At 31.6% G+C, this 18,405-nt stretch overlaps 1 protein-coding gene across 11 annotated transcripts in view; it reads left to right on the top strand.

Moving 5' to 3' along the window:
- Nucleotides 1-18,405, top strand: part of LOC139492172 (dynein axonemal heavy chain 1-like) — a 112,928-nt gene that overhangs the window by 59,178 nt on the left and 35,345 nt on the right. For 6 of the 11 annotated variants that reach the window (XM_071280326.1, XM_071280333.1, XM_071280327.1 and 3 more), the window contains 13 exons: nt 92-121; nt 2,000-2,172; nt 3,079-4,026; nt 4,714-4,905; nt 10,226-10,345; nt 11,307-11,432; nt 12,462-12,611; nt 13,017-13,190; nt 13,692-13,970; nt 14,528-14,659; nt 16,411-16,656; nt 17,241-17,390; nt 18,238-18,398. In XM_071280326.1, coding sequence (XP_071136427.1) covers nt 92-121; nt 2,000-2,172; nt 3,079-4,026; nt 4,714-4,905; nt 10,226-10,345; nt 11,307-11,432; nt 12,462-12,611; nt 13,017-13,190; nt 13,692-13,970; nt 14,528-14,659; nt 16,411-16,656; nt 17,241-17,390; nt 18,238-18,398 — 2,881 coding nt within the window. The remainder of the gene's footprint in view (nt 1-91; nt 122-1,999; nt 2,173-3,078; nt 4,027-4,713; nt 4,906-10,225; nt 10,346-11,306; nt 11,433-12,461; nt 12,612-13,016; nt 13,191-13,691; nt 13,971-14,527; nt 14,660-16,410; nt 16,657-17,240; nt 17,391-18,237; nt 18,399-18,405) is intronic. The other 5 variants (XM_071280336.1, XM_071280335.1, XM_071280334.1 and 2 more) reach the window with 1 other exon arrangement.

Here is an 18,405-nt window from a genome sequence, read left to right as displayed (position 1 = left end):
TTATTTACATGATGACACACATAAAATATATTTATATATGTTATATAAAGATGTAGCTTTGGGTAAGAGGTTGTTGTTGATTTTGTTTTAGATACCGAGTTAATGGGTTTGTTAAATGAAGGTTTGTTGAAAGTAAAACTACAGTAGATTGTAGCAATGTTAAAGTCTATCTCTTATAAAGTAGTTTATCAGCTCTTTGTCTTTATATTCTATGCATTAAAATACTATCAAAGCTGAAAATTATTTATATTCTATTATTCTATTTTACTTGTTAGAACTTAAAGGAGCTCTTGTAGTACATGTATTGATAGCTTGTCATTCTAATACCATTTCAGAAAGAAGAAAAAAATGCTAGATGAAATTTAGCTTATCTGGCAAAATAATGATTTTTTTCTCAATTAGAGATTAACATAAATAATAGCAAATAAGAAAATAAAATCATTCATAATTGAACAAAGGAAGAAAAATATCTTTATATGTTTTAAGTTTTATTTATTACAATTCTTTTGATACATAACTGAAATTGATAAAGTTCTGAAATGGTATTTCAACTTTCTTCGTAGATCTGAAACCTTTAGATATCAAACTGTTCTTCTTTTTGTTTATATTTGTTGTTTATATTTCCTTAGATTTTAAAGTCTACTCTCAAACTTTAGAACTTTATAGGACATCTTAGCCTTTATATGATAAGTTTATTCAGAGGAGCAAAAAGCCTTCTACATAAAAAAAAAAATGCAATTTGTAAATTGTTTTTGAATGATTTTATTAGATAGTCAACAATCGGCTTATTGAAAGCGCTAAGTTTCAGTAGATATTAATATATATTATAGCTATTTATATTAGAATCCTACATACTGTAAAAGCAGAAATTTTAGTGGAGGATTTAATTTTGTTTATTTTATGGCATGAATAAATCCACGAAATTTAAAAAAAAACAACGAAAATTTTACCTACATATAACATCGCTTCCTTTTACTGGAAACCACGAAATTAAATCCCCATGAAATACTATAAAGAGACAAAACCACGAAATTTTAACCCAACAAAAAATTAATGTTTCAACAGTATAGAGTCTAAAGTTCTATTCTTACATTTCATAATTTTCATTTTCTTGTAAATGTACAATGATTTTAATCTAGCTCAATGCAGGATTTGCTGCACTTTTTCATTGCACCGACTGTTTGGGAAATATTTTTCCATCATATTTTCTGACTGTTGCATCTTCTGTTCAACGTATCTCTATAATTTCAACATACTTGTTTAAAAATTGAAAATGTGTATAACAGTAGGAAAAATTTACCAAGAATTTATGACTCAATAATTGGATTTTTCTCTTTATATATTATTTATATAGTAACCATGGTAACTAAGACAGTACTATATAAATTTTACAGGCAGTATTTGTTTTCGTAGAAAATATCATGATTAGCTAAATATGTAGGGGTATTGTGAAAAAGTCCTTAGTATTAGGAAATTAGGGTATGATACATTGATTACATTTTAATGTTAAGAGTTACTATTTGTGGTTTTTAAGTATACTGTGAATTATATACACATTGATTTATTGGATGTTTTCCAACTTAGAGGCTGATTCAAGCAAATTGATTAATCTAAGGTATAAAGTAAAAATCACAAAATTTCATATGAAGAACCTATTTTTACCTGAAAGATACAATTGAAGGTTTTATTTGATAAAGTAAAATGCCATTTCTGTAGTCCCTTCTAGTAATGCAATGTACCTATTAAATACAAAGGATGATACCTAATTTAAATATATGAAGATGGTATGCTGAGGGGAAAAATGCATGTTGGACAACATATTTTTTTATACCCATAATTTTTTTTTCCATTTGAAACAGAACTGTATTTACTTTCAGTCCTATTGCCTACAGAAAAATATATATGCTGTTTATTTCTTCCATACATTTTCCCAGGATTAACCTCTATCGCATACAGCAATATATTTACTATCATAATTTATGATTTTTTTCATTCACAGTTCCTGCTATGCAGCAACATGTAGACCAAATGGTAACCACATGTATTTCTGTCTACAACACCATCACCACACAGCTCCTGCCCACGCCCACCAAATCTCATTATACCTTCAACTTGAGAGATTTGTCCAAAGTTTTCCAGGGAATGTTGATGGTTGATCCGACCAAAATTGATGTAAGTAATCACCCCTTAAAATGGTAACAACATGTATTTCTGTCTTCAACGCGATCACCACACAGCTCCTGCCCACGCCCACTAAATCTCATTATATCTTCAACTTGAGAGATTTGTTGAAAATTTTCCAGGGAATGTTGATGGTTGATCCTACAAAAATTGATGTAAGTAATTTCCCTTTAAAATGAGTTACAACATGTATTTCTGTCTACAACACCATCACCACACAGCTCCTGCCCATGCCCACCAAATCTCATTATACCTTCAATTTGGGAGATTTGTCTAAAGTTTTCCAGGGAATGTTGATGGTTGATCCTACAAAAATTGATGTAAGTAATCTCCCCTTAAAGCTAGTTATCTGCCCATGGTTTGTTCTTTTTGATTAGTGTCATTTAAACCTTGACAAACAAATATCCTTTAAGAAAAAATGAGATGATGATGGTTGATCTTACAAAAAGTGATGACAGTTATCTCCCTTTAAAACTAGTTATCTGCCCATTGTTTGTTCTCTTTGATCTCTGTCATTTAACCATGACAAACGAATCTCCTTCGAGATAAATGAGGTTTTGTCTGGATAAGAACATTTTTGTTTCATGAATAGAGGATTTCGTCACTCTTTTGAGTTAAATTAGTAATTAGTCATTAGTAAATTCAATGGAAATGCTCAGAATATTTTGAGATACTGGGTCTATAAAATTCTAATATACCAGAGTTTAGAAATCATTTTAATTCACAAGTTAATGGAGAAAACAAATCTTATTCTGATAAATGGATTAGTTCTTTTAGTTGAAAAAAAATCTTTATTTACTTACAGGTTTGACTACATCCTTTAAAGTCAAATTGATTGAATGAAATCTCATAAGCATTAGTTTAATGAAATTAATAATAACTGTTTTGTTTTTTAAGGGATTGCCAAGCTTATTGAGACTCTGGTATCATGAAAGTTGTCGTGTTTTCCAAGACCGTCTCGTCAATGATGAAGATCGTAACTGGTTTGGTAGCTTGATAAAAGAAAAAATGAAAACTGACTTCAAGATTGAGTTTGAGGAAGTTGTTCCAAAGGAACCAGTTATTTATGGAGATTTCATGTCTGGTGTAGGAGATAACAAGCCATACATTGAGATAGAAGATCACGTAAAAATGGTCAAAGTCCTAGACGAATCATTAGATGATTACAATCAAATCAACACAGCCCAGATGAAACTTGTATTGTTTATGGATGCAGTAAAGCATATCAGCCGAATCAGCCGTGTCATTAGACAGCCGTTAGGAAATGCTCTGTTGCTTGGTATGGGAGGTAGCGGTAGACAAAGTTTAACAAGGTTATCAGCCCATATTGCTGAATTCGACTGTTTCCAGATTGAATTGGCTAAAAACTATGGTATTAATGAATGGAAAGAGGATTTGAAAAAAGTTATGATGAAAGCAGGTTTAGAAAGCAAACCTGTGGTGTTTTTGTTCAGTGACACACAAATAAAGAGTGAATCATTCCTTGAAGACATTAATAACATTTTGAATGCTGGTGACGTACCCAATATTTACGCTTTTGATGACCAAGAACAGATTTTTACCGCTATGAAGCCGTACGTTCAAGATTTAGGTCTTCCACCAACTAAAACTAACTTGTTTTCTGCCTATACAAAGAGAGTTAAAAGTAACCTTCACACTGTAATCACTATGAGCCCTCTTGGTGAGATCTTCAGAGCCAGACTCAGACAGTTCCCTGCTTTGGTCAATTGTTGTACAATTGATTGGTTCAGTGAGTGGCCAGCCGATGCCCTGAGATCTGTTGCAATGAGGTTCCTTAATGACATCCCAGAATTAGATTGTACCGATCATGTTATGGAAGGCTTGGTAAGTTTGACTATTTGGACCTTTTAAGAAAATTTGTATTACAGTGTAACCTGTGTTATCCGACACACTGCGTAACAAGAAAAAAATGTCTGATTAAGCAGGGAGTCTAAATTCTGAGGTTTTTTCTGCAATAATAGGCATATTTTGGAACCATGAAAATGTGTCGGTTAAAGCAGGATGTTGGAATATTCTGGTGTCAGATTAGGCAGGTTACACTGTTTATTATAAACTAATCAGATTTGTTCTATAGCAGGTGGTCATTAGTAAAAATTAAGTGTTCTCGGGACTCTTTCCACAAAAAAATATCTTACAACAAAATGGATTGTAAGAAATACTGAAATGTTCACTACTTACAAGTATTCGATTTCATAATTTTTTTTAGTGAAATGAAAGATGGCTTTTGCAAAGGTTGATTGTTATAGTGATATTGAGTTGATATATATGTGAAAAATTCCCTAGAACTATTTGGGGGTTAGGTGGGGGGGAACCATAATGAGGATCATAATTACTGTTAAGGCTGGTGTAGATTTCATGGTTAAAAGTTTACCACAAATTTAAGAAATCAACCGTAAGAATTTTTTTTTTAAGGTTTTTGCATTGATAAAGAAGCATAGTATTCCTGTTTCTTTGAAGAAAAAACTTATATAAATCAGCTTAATTTCATCATATTTTTATTTATTTATTTAGGTTACAATGTGTCAAGAAATCCAGGTGTCAGTATTTAATTATACACAAAAATTCTTGGCCGAATTAAATCGTCACAACTATGTCACACCTACCAGTTACCTAGAATTGTTAGGAATATTCTCTCGTCTCGTTGGATTGAAGAAAACGGAACTGAATAGATCTAGAAACAGACTGAAAACTGGTTTAGATAAGGTATAGTATAGTTCTCATACAAAGAGTGACGAAAGATACCAAAGGAAAATTTAAACTCATCAGTGGAAAACAAACTAACCTGCCATGGCAAAAAGACTAACAACAGTACATAACACTGGCAGATCCAGAAATTTTCATAAGTGGGGGGCCTACTGACTGCCTAAGAGGGGGCCTGCTCCAGTCACGCTTCTATGATTCCCTATATAAGCAACCAAATTTTTTCCAAAAAAGGCCCCCCCCCCCCCCCCCCTAAATCCGCCTCTGCATAAAACACAACATAGAAAACTAAAGACGAAGCAAAACCAGAGAATTATATGTTGTCTGATTTTCTTGCAACTGGTCTGTTAGATTTGTGAATTTTACCAATAGTTATTTAAGAATAGCCATTTCTGAAAACCAGACCGAGTCTATTGTGATGAAGATGCATGGTGAAAAATAAACAGAGATTTTATTTTCATTAAATCTTACTGGTACAACTGAAATAAAATAAAAACTAGTTATTGTAAAAAAAAATTGTGTGCAAAATATTTGTCAAAAAATTAAATATAAATTCTATTGTTAAGTCAAGAGTTATCTCCCTTTTTCATGATGCATTCTTAAAGGGAAACTTCGCAAAAAAATCAAAAATTGATATTATGTTCATTCTGTATAAAAATGTTCAAATTCATAGATATTAAAGTTTTATTCCGCTAGATAAGCGATCACCATCGATTTTAAATTTAGAGTATCAATTTTTCCGAGATCCGCCATCTTGTCTTCTTTCCCGATGAATAAAAACGATATGTCTATAAACCACAAAGAAACAAAACTACAGTAACCGATGTAGTCGTAATTGCGTGTCGATATCTTGTCAATCGTACGGTTGTTTAATACGACTAACTAACTTGATACGGAAAATATTCTTACTTTTTTTAAATTACCATGGTCTGTTGTTTTTAAACTGTTGATATTGGAATTAGGTGAAAAGTCAAAGTTGAAATCATAAATAAGTGTTCCGTGAAAATTGTTTTCGAAAATCTAATTTGTTCATAATTCTTTAAAGTAATAAACTTTTTTCAAATATATTTTGATCTTCCCTTATCTGATCACCAGCATGGCTAAAGGTATTACTTCAAAAGGTATTGTGAGGGGTGTGAGGTGACACGTCCAGGTATTCAAGCGATTTCCTGTCGGGCTTGCAAGTTCATGCATCGTTTCACTTCTGCAGGTATTGATCAGTGTACACGGCTGATAACTTATAACTTATAACTTTCCATTTTGAACTATCAGATGTATAATATACAACTCTGTCTTACTTGTCATTACTAAACTCATACGCTTGTTTATAAATAACATTTCTGGTGTAAAGAATATAATTCATAATATATAAATAATACCCAAAAAATAAGATTTGATGAAATTAAAATCTATTTAAATATTTTTTCCAAGGGTGAATTTGGGAAAATGTAATATATAGTCATTGTCAATAGTGAAGGACAGATTGGAACAGACCAGAAATATTGATTTAAAAAAATGTACGCACTTGCCGACGATTCGTTTATACGACTGGATATAAAGTTACGGAACTATAGCGCAATTTAAAATATATACGTGTATACATTGAACATAAGAAAAAAACATATATTTTGAATAAATAGGGGTAAAAGTGTTGTAAATAGACTAGCCAACGTATGCCAACAGTATGTAATCATCGAATGTCGATAGACTACAGTTGTATACCAAAAGAAGAAGAGAACCAATTTGATTTAAATACAGGTCGATGTATAACTTTTGCTTTGGTTCATTGAAGCTGTGGACCTAGGAAAATACCAGATTTATATTTCAATAAGATTGTTCTCAAACAAAGGAAGGAATTCGTCATCACAATTGTTATATATGCCACTGGACGAACACTAATTATCCCCAGGGGATGTGAATATTTTGCTGGGAAACTTTTGAGTATCAAAGTTTCAAATTAATTTCGGGATTTATTTTCTTTCTTGGTATTCAATAACCGAAAAAAGAATAAATTACTTGTTCGCTAAATAGGGATATTCTTGTCAGATAAAAGAATTTTAGTTATATTTAAAAAATAGGGAAATATGACATTAAATTGGTTCTGTCTTTTTTTAAACATCGTTAAAACGATGTGTGTCTAAGGTGAACGCCACAAGAACCCTGTAATACTAGTACGAGAGTATAGCATGTAAACATTCCTTCTCAATAATATGGTTGTATTGGAAAACTTTTCATACAGATTGACAACTCATTGTCCGATATGCATGTAATATTTGCCACATGACGCCCATAGTTCTTTCTACCATCATCACCTTATTCCTTGATATTGCTGTAAACATCGATGGTTCACACCCAAACAAAATGGGAGTAATGAACCTTCAGAGCTTCTCCGTGTTATACACTTGTGAAATATATAGACGAAATTTCTGTATTGAAATGAATCTACATCTCACAAACAGGATTTTCAAATAACGATTTTGAGTAATCACCTTACAAACCAATATAAACGTATGGCAAGATATAACCATGAAGGAATTTAGTTTTTGTCAGAACTCATCACTATATCATAAACGTATACGTATATATATGCATACAGTTTCAAATATCAAGAACAAGCGTTCGATGTCGATAGTCTGTTCTCTAACTGTTCAGAGTTAGACATGTCACTTGTTCATTCTTGGAAGCCTTCATATTCCCCGTCTAACGATGGGAACTCTTTCTGATTGTGTTGAATATAAATGCTTGTATGGTAATTCTGTCGTTTATCTGTACAAGCGGTTGCATTTCCTCTCCTTTCCCAACAAACAAACGAACGAAACGCAACTAGTCTGATTTCTCTGGAGCTCATCCTCAATGGCTCTTATACGTCAGGAAACTTACATGTATACTAATAATGATTGTTTCATGAACAACGATGTATGAACGAACTATTATAAATTCGTCAATATCTGTAATGCATGACTAAAGTATAACTTTTATTACAACTACTGTATTACTTATTTGGATTAATGACGGCTATCATGTTCAACATTGCACAACTATTATCATAGAATTTTTTTAAAAATCCTCAAAAATCCTCAAAAGATATAATGCCTTAGCTTAGATAATTAGTATTCTTTTCACAAAAAGTTCGTGTAAATGATTGTCAAATGAATTTAATTATGTAAGAATAAAATGTTAAAAAGAAACTAAAAAAAAATTATGCATGTTGTATGTTGTATTTTTTTGTCAATTAAAAACTTTAAAATTGCAATAGTTTTATTAACCGGATTTTTGTGACAAAAATGTCGGTTATTGATTTGGGGATGTACGGCGGGCGGGCGGGCGGGCGGGCGGGCGGGCGGGCGGGCGGCAATCAAATGTTGTCCGTGCATTAACTCATGAACCGTTCAACCAAAGCTTTTAAAATTTTAATATGTTGTTACTGACAACTAAATGAAGGTCAAGTTCAATAATGGCGATTTTGACTTTTACCGTTCAGGAGTTATGGTTCTTGAAAGATTGAAAAATGGAGTTTCTAGTCGTGTCCGTGCATTTACGTATGAACTGTTCTACCTAAGCTTCCCAAATTTTAATATGTTGTTACTGATGACAAAATGGAGGTCAAGTTCAATAATGACGATTTTGACTTTTACCGTTCAGGAGTTATGGTTCTTGAAAGATTGAAAAATGGTGTTTCAAGTCGTGTCCGTGCATTTACGCATGAACTGTTTTACCAAAGCTTCCCAAATTTTAATATGTTGTTACTGATGACAAAGTAGAGGTCAAGTTCAATAATGACGATTTTGACTTTTACCGTTCAGGAGTTATGGTTCTTGAAAGATTGAAAAATGGTGTTTCCAGTCATGTCCGTGCATTTTCTCATGAACCATTCAACCAAAGCTTTTGAAATTTTTATATGTTGTTACTGATGGCAAATTAGAGGTCAAGTTCAATAATGACGATTTTGACTTTTACTGTTCAGGAGTTATGGTTCTTGAAAGATTGTGAAATGGCGTTTCCATTCACGTTGTTGCATTTACTCATGAACCATTCAATCTAAGCTTTTCAAATTTTAAGATGTTGATACTGATGACAAAATGGAGGTCAAATTTGATATTGACGATTTTCACTTTCACTATTCATCAGTAATGGTTCTTGTGATATTGCCAGGACACAAATAAATATTAATAAATCCGGTTTGCTGTCGTTGTGACAGCCTCTTGTTAGCATTTAAACACAGCCAGATTTGAATACAAGTTAAGAAATTCCGGTAAAGTCAATGATATCAAACAGATGTACAATGGTATATCAAATTGGGTAATATTGCATTTAGTTTTTATTAAAGATTAAAACTACTATTTTTTGCTTCATATTTGAATCTTTACGCCAATTGCCGCTAAGAAAGTAATCAAAAATTGTTTCCTTTTATTTTTATACACTTTCGGAATTACGAATCTGAATTTTATTTTCAATTAATTTACACAATTTAATTATTGTATCTTTATTCTCATCGTGTATTTAATCTTAGTGTATTAACATCATGACAGCATATACTCTAATCCTTTCTATTTATCCTTTCCAAATAACAACATTTATACCTGTGTACGCTTGAACTCACACCTGCGGCTAAATAGCTACAAGGTAAACGAATTGACCTCAAGCCGAGAAATATACAGTGACCTTTACAAAATAATATACACACTCTGCTCACACATTAGTTGCATTGAAATGATTATCAAAACAATAACGGTAAATAGAACTGAAATATTTTCAGTTCAATATCAGTAAAAATGTTCAATAAATATTTTATGAAAAAAATCTCAACAATAATTAATTAAATTTATTCAAAAACATTTACTAGAGATAATTTTATAAGAGTTTAATTCAATCAATACAAAACGGTATATATATGCATATTCACTTTCGTTCATTCTTATATTGTGGTTTATAACTTCGACCATTCGTCAGCTGTGCGCTTTTAATTACGTATATTGTCGATAAGCTATAAGAGTTAAACAGATTTTATTTTTTCCCAGAATTCAATAAATCGGGCTAATACGTCACGACCCACTCGAGAATTCAACCAAAAAAGTTACAAATACTTGATTTTCTCCGTTATTAGAAGGAATGTAAATTTAAAACTTTGCAAATGTGTTTTTTATGTTAAGATGAACATAATTAGATGATAAGTAAAAAATCGCGGAATTTCCCTTTAATGATTAATATCCCCTATAACCTATTGAAAAGTCTGAAGAGAAATGTGTCCTTTAAAAATATCTAATTGTATATGTAAACATATATTGAATTAAAATTTTAACAAAAGATTATGTATTTAATATAGTTGTTGAAAACAGCAGAAGAAGTAGACAAGTTACAAGATGAATTAGCTTCCATGAAACCTTTACTCGAAGAGGCTGTCAAAGAGTCAGTATCTACTATGGAACAAATCTCTAAAGATACAGTAAGTTATATATATAAACTAGTTAATAAACCTGAGAGAGGGATGGAAGGATCTTTTCTCGGCATCAGGATCTTGCCTTTTTTTTTTTATTTTGGATATACACTTATCAGAACTCCGGAACTATTGGTAAATCGCTCAAGTTCTGGGAAAGAATGCTTTACTTTTAACGGAATTCAGGATTCAGGATTTGTTTTTTCATTCTACAGTATATTATCTATTTAAAAAAAAAATGAAGTATAGGATAAATAAGCAACAAAAGTATGAAAAGAATATTTTTAAAATTGAAAAAAAAGAATAAAATTCATCTTTCTAATCTCTATGCATATAGATATAGGAAGATGTGGTGTGAGTGCCAATGAGACAACTCTCCATACAAATAACAATTTAAAAAGTAAACCATTATAGGTTAAAGTACGGCCTTCAACACGGAGCCTTAGCTCACACCGAACAACAAGTTATAAAGGGCCCCAAAATTACTAGTGTAAAACCATTCAAACGGGAAAACCAACGGTCTAATCTATATTAACAAAACGAGAAACGAGAAACACGTATATATTACATAAACAAACGACAACTACTGTACATCAGATTAATTTATATTCCAGATTTATTTTCCAGATTTATATTCCAGATTAATTTATATTCCAGATATATTTATATTCCAGATTTATACAATAACATTACTGTAAATTCAGAAATTATTGCTTGCATTTATTATTGTGATTTTGTCATTTAAACTTAAATGCGATTTTAATTTTTTTACGATTTTGAGAAAAGTCATGCTTAATTCAGTTAAAATATTACAAAATGCGAGCTTTAATTATTGCGTTTACAACTCTGTTGCATTATTCGCAATAACTAAAACCTTGCAATAATTTCTGAATTTACAGTAATAATTCTGTTTTGTGGAATTAAAAAAATAGTTTATTTTAATACACCTTTTCATTGACTTTGTTTTCAGGTTGTTGCTAATGAAACAAAAGCAGTGGTACAAAAAGAAGAAGCATCAGCTACAATCAAGGCTAAAGAAACACAGGCCATTGCTGATGATGCTCAACGAGATCTTAATGAAGCCTTGCCTGCCTTGGTAAGTTTTCAGCAGTTTAACTCAAACAATTTTTAGGGGCATAGGTGGCCAAGTGGTCTAAGTAGTTCTACTATAATCACAAGCCAGTCAACACTGAAATGAGTTCGAACTAGGCATGTGCAGTTGCACTCAACTCCAATCTTAATTTACTAGGATAGTCAGTTTTCCTATTGAAGGTCATGGTTTTCTCATGGCACTCCTGCTTCCACCACTGATAAAAATACTGGCCGCCAAGAAATAGCTGAAATATGGTTTTTTAAAGTGACGCTAAAGCAACAACAATCAATCAATCATACACCTTTTTATCAAGTACTGTGGATTCATTTATTTTCATTGGTACCAATTTTTATAAATTGAGGAAACTTGCATGTTCGTGGATATTTAAATATGTGGTTTGGTTAAATTTTCTATATATTCCTTTAAAAATTTGTATTTAAATTTTTGGTTCCCCTGTACCCACGAAATCTTGGAAAATTGGTATCCAACGAAAAATAAGGAATCCACTGAGGAAGATAACATAGAAGCATAACACGTTAAATTTGAAGTACATTTGTTCAGTCAAACCTGTAAATAACTGTCACCCTGAAGACTAAAGAATGCTTTGAATTGAGGTTCAAAATGCCATAGAACTACAACAAGGAGATAAAAAGATTTTCCCTTGATAGCAGTGACCTTTATAGCTGGTTCAACTGTATATGTTCACTTGCTTGAGTTTTAGAATAATAACTTAGAATCAATGATCCCTTTACATTTTACTTCACATTGTGGTTTCATTATTATTCGTTGGATACCAATTTTTGTGGGTTTCGTGGGTACAGGTGATCCACAAATTCAAATATTCAACGAATATCATATTTTTGATAGGCTTTGTATACAGAGATTGGCAAAACCACGAAATCAAATATCCACAAGTTCTCAGTAATCCACGAAAATTGACACCCATGAAAAAATAAATAAATCTATAGTAGCTCAAATATAAAACTATTACTGGGTACACTTGAATATTCAGTCAAATGTTATATTTTATAGGATGCAGCTGTAGCCAGTTTGAAGTCATTGTCTAAGACTGATGTCGTGGAAGTCAAGTCCCTTAACAACCCACCACAGGGAGTTAGAATGGTCATAGAGGCTGTTTGTATAATGAAGGGTATCAAACCAAAGAGAGTTGCTGGAGATAAGGTAGTTATCACACTGGGGCTCCCCATAGGGAGTCAGAATGATATGAAATACTGTATAGCAAGAAAGTTATTGTTACTACACATAAAAGTACTATATGTTAAATGTTATTTCAGTACACTAAAGAATGTTATGTGTTATTACTTTATAATAAAATGCATATTACAATTAAGACTTTTCAACCCTATTAAAAAAAATGTTTATTTCAACACATAAACTAAAGAGAATATTTTATAACCTAAGCTGCTCTAAATGTGGTAACATATTTGAAATATTTCCTACTGGCTATCACTCAAACATCATCAATTATAAAATTTGTGATTATAAACTCAAGAACAGGGTGATAACAAAAATCCTCAAATTTGATTGGTCCAAAAAATAAATAGTCTTTTAAATATTTCATTTCAGCCAGGACAAAAGGTAGATGATTACTGGGACGTAGGTAAAGCACAGCTGAGTGACCCCGGTAAATTCCTTGAAAGTTTGTTCAAGTATGACAAAGATAACATCCCTGATGATTGTATTAAAAGAATCCAGCCATACATTGATGATGAAGCATTCACACCAGCTGCTATTGCAAAGGTATTTAATCATTTCCCGTTTCTCATGTGCAAGACACTGTCGCAATAATAAAAACATCGAAATAATTTCTGAATTTACAGTAATGAAATGCATTCCTTTTCATCCTTTCACTGATAACATGTTACTGATAACTTTTGGTACTAAGTTTTTGACTGATAACTTTGGTACTTATCATTTGACTTATAAAACTGGTACTAACCATTTGACTGATAACTGTTGGCATCTGCTATCTGATCGAGAGAAAGAAATAATGGCATTTACATTTTTTTTTTTGGGAAAATAGAAAATCTGATTTTCAGACAAAAATTAACAAACTATTTAAAAAAAAAATCAGTTTTAGAGAATTGCATTGCCAATGGAATGGTGGAACACACTATTTTAATGAAAACCTATCATATATGATTTTATTTTTTTATTTTTTTTATTTTTTTATTTTTTAAATGAACTGCCTTTAAAAATGTGTACTGAAATAGATATTCACCCATTCAATGTGTATTGTAGGTATCTAAGGCCTGTACATCAATCTGCATGTGGGCAAGAGCTATGCACAAATATCACTTTGTTGCAAGAGGTGTAGCCCCAAAGAGAGAAAAGCTTCGTCAAGCGTCAGAAGAATTAGCTGAAACTCAGCGTATATTGGATGCTGCTAGACAGAGGCTAAATGAAGTAACAGAAGGTATTGCTACACTTCAGGAGAAATATGAAGATGTCGTTCGAAAGAAGGACGAACTAGAAAACAAGTGCAAGGAATGTGAGGAAAGACTCATCAGAGCAGATAAGGTATATTGGGGTTTCTTAAGCTATACAGTTGTTAGTATGTTGTCTCATTCATGTTTATTCTGAAATAAAGGTCACGCTTACAATATATATAAATATATATTTACATATATAAATGAAATTAAAATTTGTGAAAATTCTGATGTTTAATATTTTAAGTAGCAAGGTTTTAGATATATTATTTTGTTAATTTTTTTGGGGTCCTTTTTTTTTTATATATATATTTACATATATAAATGAAATTAAAATTTTTGAAAATTCTGATGTTTAATATTTTAAGTAGCAATGTTTTAGATATATTATTTTGTTAATTTTTTGGGGGTTCCTTTTTTTTTTGGTGTGGTTGGTGATGTAACCTTGTAATTGAATTAAAAATGAGATAGGTCCCCAAAGTTTTGTATATTTTGAAAGTTATTTGCACATTGATAATTAAAATATACAATGGTAGAATTAAATACTAATAACATTCCAATTTTTACTATCCTAAAAGTAGCTCATTCCTAAATTGTTTATCAATAATTGTATATCAGATATGATATGTACTTTGATTTCTTGTACAGCTGATTGGTGGTTTAGCAGATGAAAAGGAAAGATGGAAGGAATCAGTAGAAACATTGGAGAAAGTTATTGATAACTATGTGGGAGATGTGTTAATTTCGTCTGCTTACATAGCTTATCTTGGTCCATTCACTGTAAGTTTTTACATTAAGACCATTAATTTACGTTTTTTGATTGAGTTAAGCCTTCCAATTAATATTTTATCGTGTGTTTCTCTATGTTGTGATGTTATACAATTGTTTCAGAAAAAGGGAGAAGGTTTGGTGCCATTAAAACGTTTAATCCCGCTGCAAATGTTTGCACCTGTCCTAAGTCAGGAATCTGATGTACAGTAGTTGTCGTTTGTTCGGTGTGAGCAAAGGCTCCGTGTTAAAGGCCGTACATTGACCTATAATGTTTTACTTTTATAAATTGTTATTTGGATGGAGAGTTGTCTCATTGGCACTCACACCACATCTTCCTATATCTACAGACAGTTCATAGCTTTAATAGATATAAAATGATGTGGTATGAGTGCCAATGAAACAACTCTCCATCCAAGTCATAATTTGTATAAGTAAACCATTATAAATCAAAGTTTGGTCTTCAACACAAGAGGCTTGGCTTACACCGAACAGCAAGCTATAAAGGGCCCCAAACAATTACTGGTGTAAAACCATTTAAACGGGGAAACCAACGGTCTAATCTATATAAAAAACAAAAGATATTTATGAATATAAAAAAGAAGATGTGGTATGATTGCCAATGAGACAACTGTCCGCAAGAGACCAAAATGACACAGAAATTAACAACTATAGGCCCTTTTACAATGAGCAAATTCCATACAGCAGTCAGCTATAAAAGGCCCCAAAACGACAATGTAAAACATTTCAAACAAGAAAACTAACAGCCTTATTTATATAGACAAATGAATGAAAAACAAATATGAAACACATAAACAAACAACAACCACTGAATTAAAGGACCACATCAACAAATGACAACCAATGAATTAAACTCCGCTATAGACACGTGTCCATTGTTGAAGATAGTATGTTGCCTTCTGAATGCATTTTGGTTATTTTTACTTTCTTACTAAGCGCCGACCGTTTATCAAGTTTACCAATTTCAAAGCAATGAATGAAAACTGGTGTAAAATATATTCCGTTTATTATAACAGAAATAAATGTATTGCAATTTACAATAAATAGTATTTAAATATTCTCTACGTATGTAATTACCTATAAAATACCTAATCTGAAAAGTTATATCTGAAGTTCGTAAAGCAGCTGATCGTTAGCATCCAAATTTGAAACTGACTATAGTAGACCTAGTTTACAAAGTGAATACACAAAAATAGATATTCCCTACTTCCGGTTAACAGTTACAATGTAAACATGAACGCTGTGTAGCAAAAGACTACAATTATGAAAGATTATCGTTATAAATGAATGTGTAAAAGGTAATTCCATACAACTTTAACATATATAAATGATTTGTTATGCAGTTCCTATGAAAATTACTCCGCATAACATCTGAGTCGCGAATGACAACCTAAAATGTGCTACGAACTCCCGGTAAAATCATTACCAAAATATTGCGGGAATTATGAAATATAAAAATGAACTGCACAAACTATGTGCATTAAACAACGTAATAACTTCTATCACGAAAGTAAATTAAGGTAAAATGCTTTGGCACAACAATATGTGCCCTACATCTCTTTTATTTGATATTTTAAACAAAGATTGATGTTTTCTAGTGTAAATGAGAGTTGGCAGGTATGCCATTTAAAAATTTGTAGTAGTTTTTACCAGAGAGTTGTGAGTTTGATAATATTTTTATGTTAAGAACTAAATGTTTTCAGAAGATTTTAAGAATAATAATGTTCAACCCAATTTTTCAGGGAGATTTCAGACAAAGGATGTTTGACGATTGGGTAAAAGAACTAGACAAATTAAAAGTCCCCAGAACAGATGATCCATCCTTGATCTCTACCATGAGTGACCCAGTCAAAGTTCGTAGCTGGCAGATTGCAGGTTTACCTAAGGATAACCTGTCAGTGGAGAATGGTGTCATTGTGCAGTATTCTAGGAGATGGCCTCTGTTTATTGACCCTCAAGGACAAGCTAATAAATGGGTTAAAAATCTGGTATGTAATATAATTACATTGTATTAAGTTAAGAAAAAGAGGAGAAAAATAGTAATTGTCTTCAGACAGTTTATTAAAAGTGTGATTTACTGTTAGATTGTAATTCATATTATTGCATAGCAATATAATATTTCACACATAAAGTAACCAAAAATTAGCGTGCAATAAATCTTCAAAATTCATGACGTCATCAACGACAAAATCTTAGTTTAAACCAATTTTTACTTTCAAATATGATATTGCTATACAATAAGAGGGTTATTGCATGACACTACAAAGTTCATGGCCTAATTGCTTTCGATGATAAAATCAGTACTTTCCAGCATTCATAGCCATTTTTTCTCAAATTTTAAATCAAGTAACAGTCGTTTCATGTGTAAACAATACCTTATGTCCTAGAAAATTGGAACACACCTCTAATTGCATATAAGAGCACACTGGTTAGATAGTGATCCCAGTCATTAAGCTTTTGTTTCATACTAAAATTACATGAATATTTTACATATTATGAAAGTTACGGCTATTCTTAGGAACTTTTTGTGTCTAATATGTATTTATTTCATAATTTTCTCTTAATTTTGCAGGAAAGAGATAATGGCTTAGATGTGATCAAGTTGTCTGATAAAGATTTCCTGAGATCATTGGAGAATGCTGTAAGATTTGGTAAACCATGTCTACTAGAGAATATTGGTGTTGAACTTGATCCTGCCTTGGAACCTATACTTCTAAAACAGGTATGTCAGCTTTTTTCAAGGGTTCTATGGCAACACAAAGCTCCAAAATTAATAATTAGTGATTTTGTTGAACAAGAAGTATTGTTTTTACAATCGTTTTTCTCCCTTGTCAATTTTGGTATCCACATTTTGATAACAGAAGTTTTTGATAACTTGCTTAAGAAGTTAAATTTGCTTTGATACTTTTGCATACACATTAGTGACCCTGAAAGGAATGCATAATTTTAAAATTCCTATGGTTGCAGAAATCGGGGTTGCATTTCTACTTTCAAACATTACTTTGCACAACATCTACTAAGATAAAAATTTAGATGCCCATTTTATTGGATGTCTAGACATACATATCTTTCCATTGCAATACAGTGGTGAAATAAAAAGTTAGACTGTGCAGCAGTCAAATTTTTATTTTTTTATTTTTGTTTTATTATATTATAAAGTAAAATCACAAAAATACTGAACTTAGAGGAAAATCAATTCGGAAAGTCCATAATAACATGGCAAAATCAAATAACAAAACGCATCAAAAACGAATGGACAAGAACTGTCATATACCTGACTTGGTACAGGCATTTTCAAATGTAGAAAATGGTGGATTAAGCCTGGTTTTATAGCGCTAACCTAACCCTCTCACTTTGATGACAGTCTCATCAAATTCCGTTATATTTACATTGATGCATTAACTAAACAGACAATAAATAAAATAGTAAGAATATTAACAACATCTTTGATTTTATATCACCTGGATTACATGCAGAAGTCAATTTTAATTTTTAAAGTGAGCTATAACTTAAACTTAGTTTTTTTTATAGTAAAGACTAATGATATATTATCGTAACTTGTTTTTCAGACATTCAAACAGCAAGGAAGCTTGGTAATCAAACTGGGAGATGCTATTATCCCCTATCATCACGACTTCAAATTCTACATCACAACAAAAATGCCTAATCCACATTACACACCTGAAGTCTCAACTAAAGTCACCTTGGTCAATTTTACACTGTCACCAAGGTAGGTG

Source organism: Mytilus edulis, chromosome 10 (genome assembly GCF_963676685.1).
Source record: "Mytilus edulis chromosome 10, xbMytEdul2.2, whole genome shotgun sequence".
Classification (NCBI taxonomy): domain Eukaryota; kingdom Metazoa; phylum Mollusca; class Bivalvia; order Mytilida; family Mytilidae; genus Mytilus; species Mytilus edulis.
Note: the sequence above shows the minus strand (reverse complement) of the source record. Positions and strands in the feature narration are given on the sequence as shown.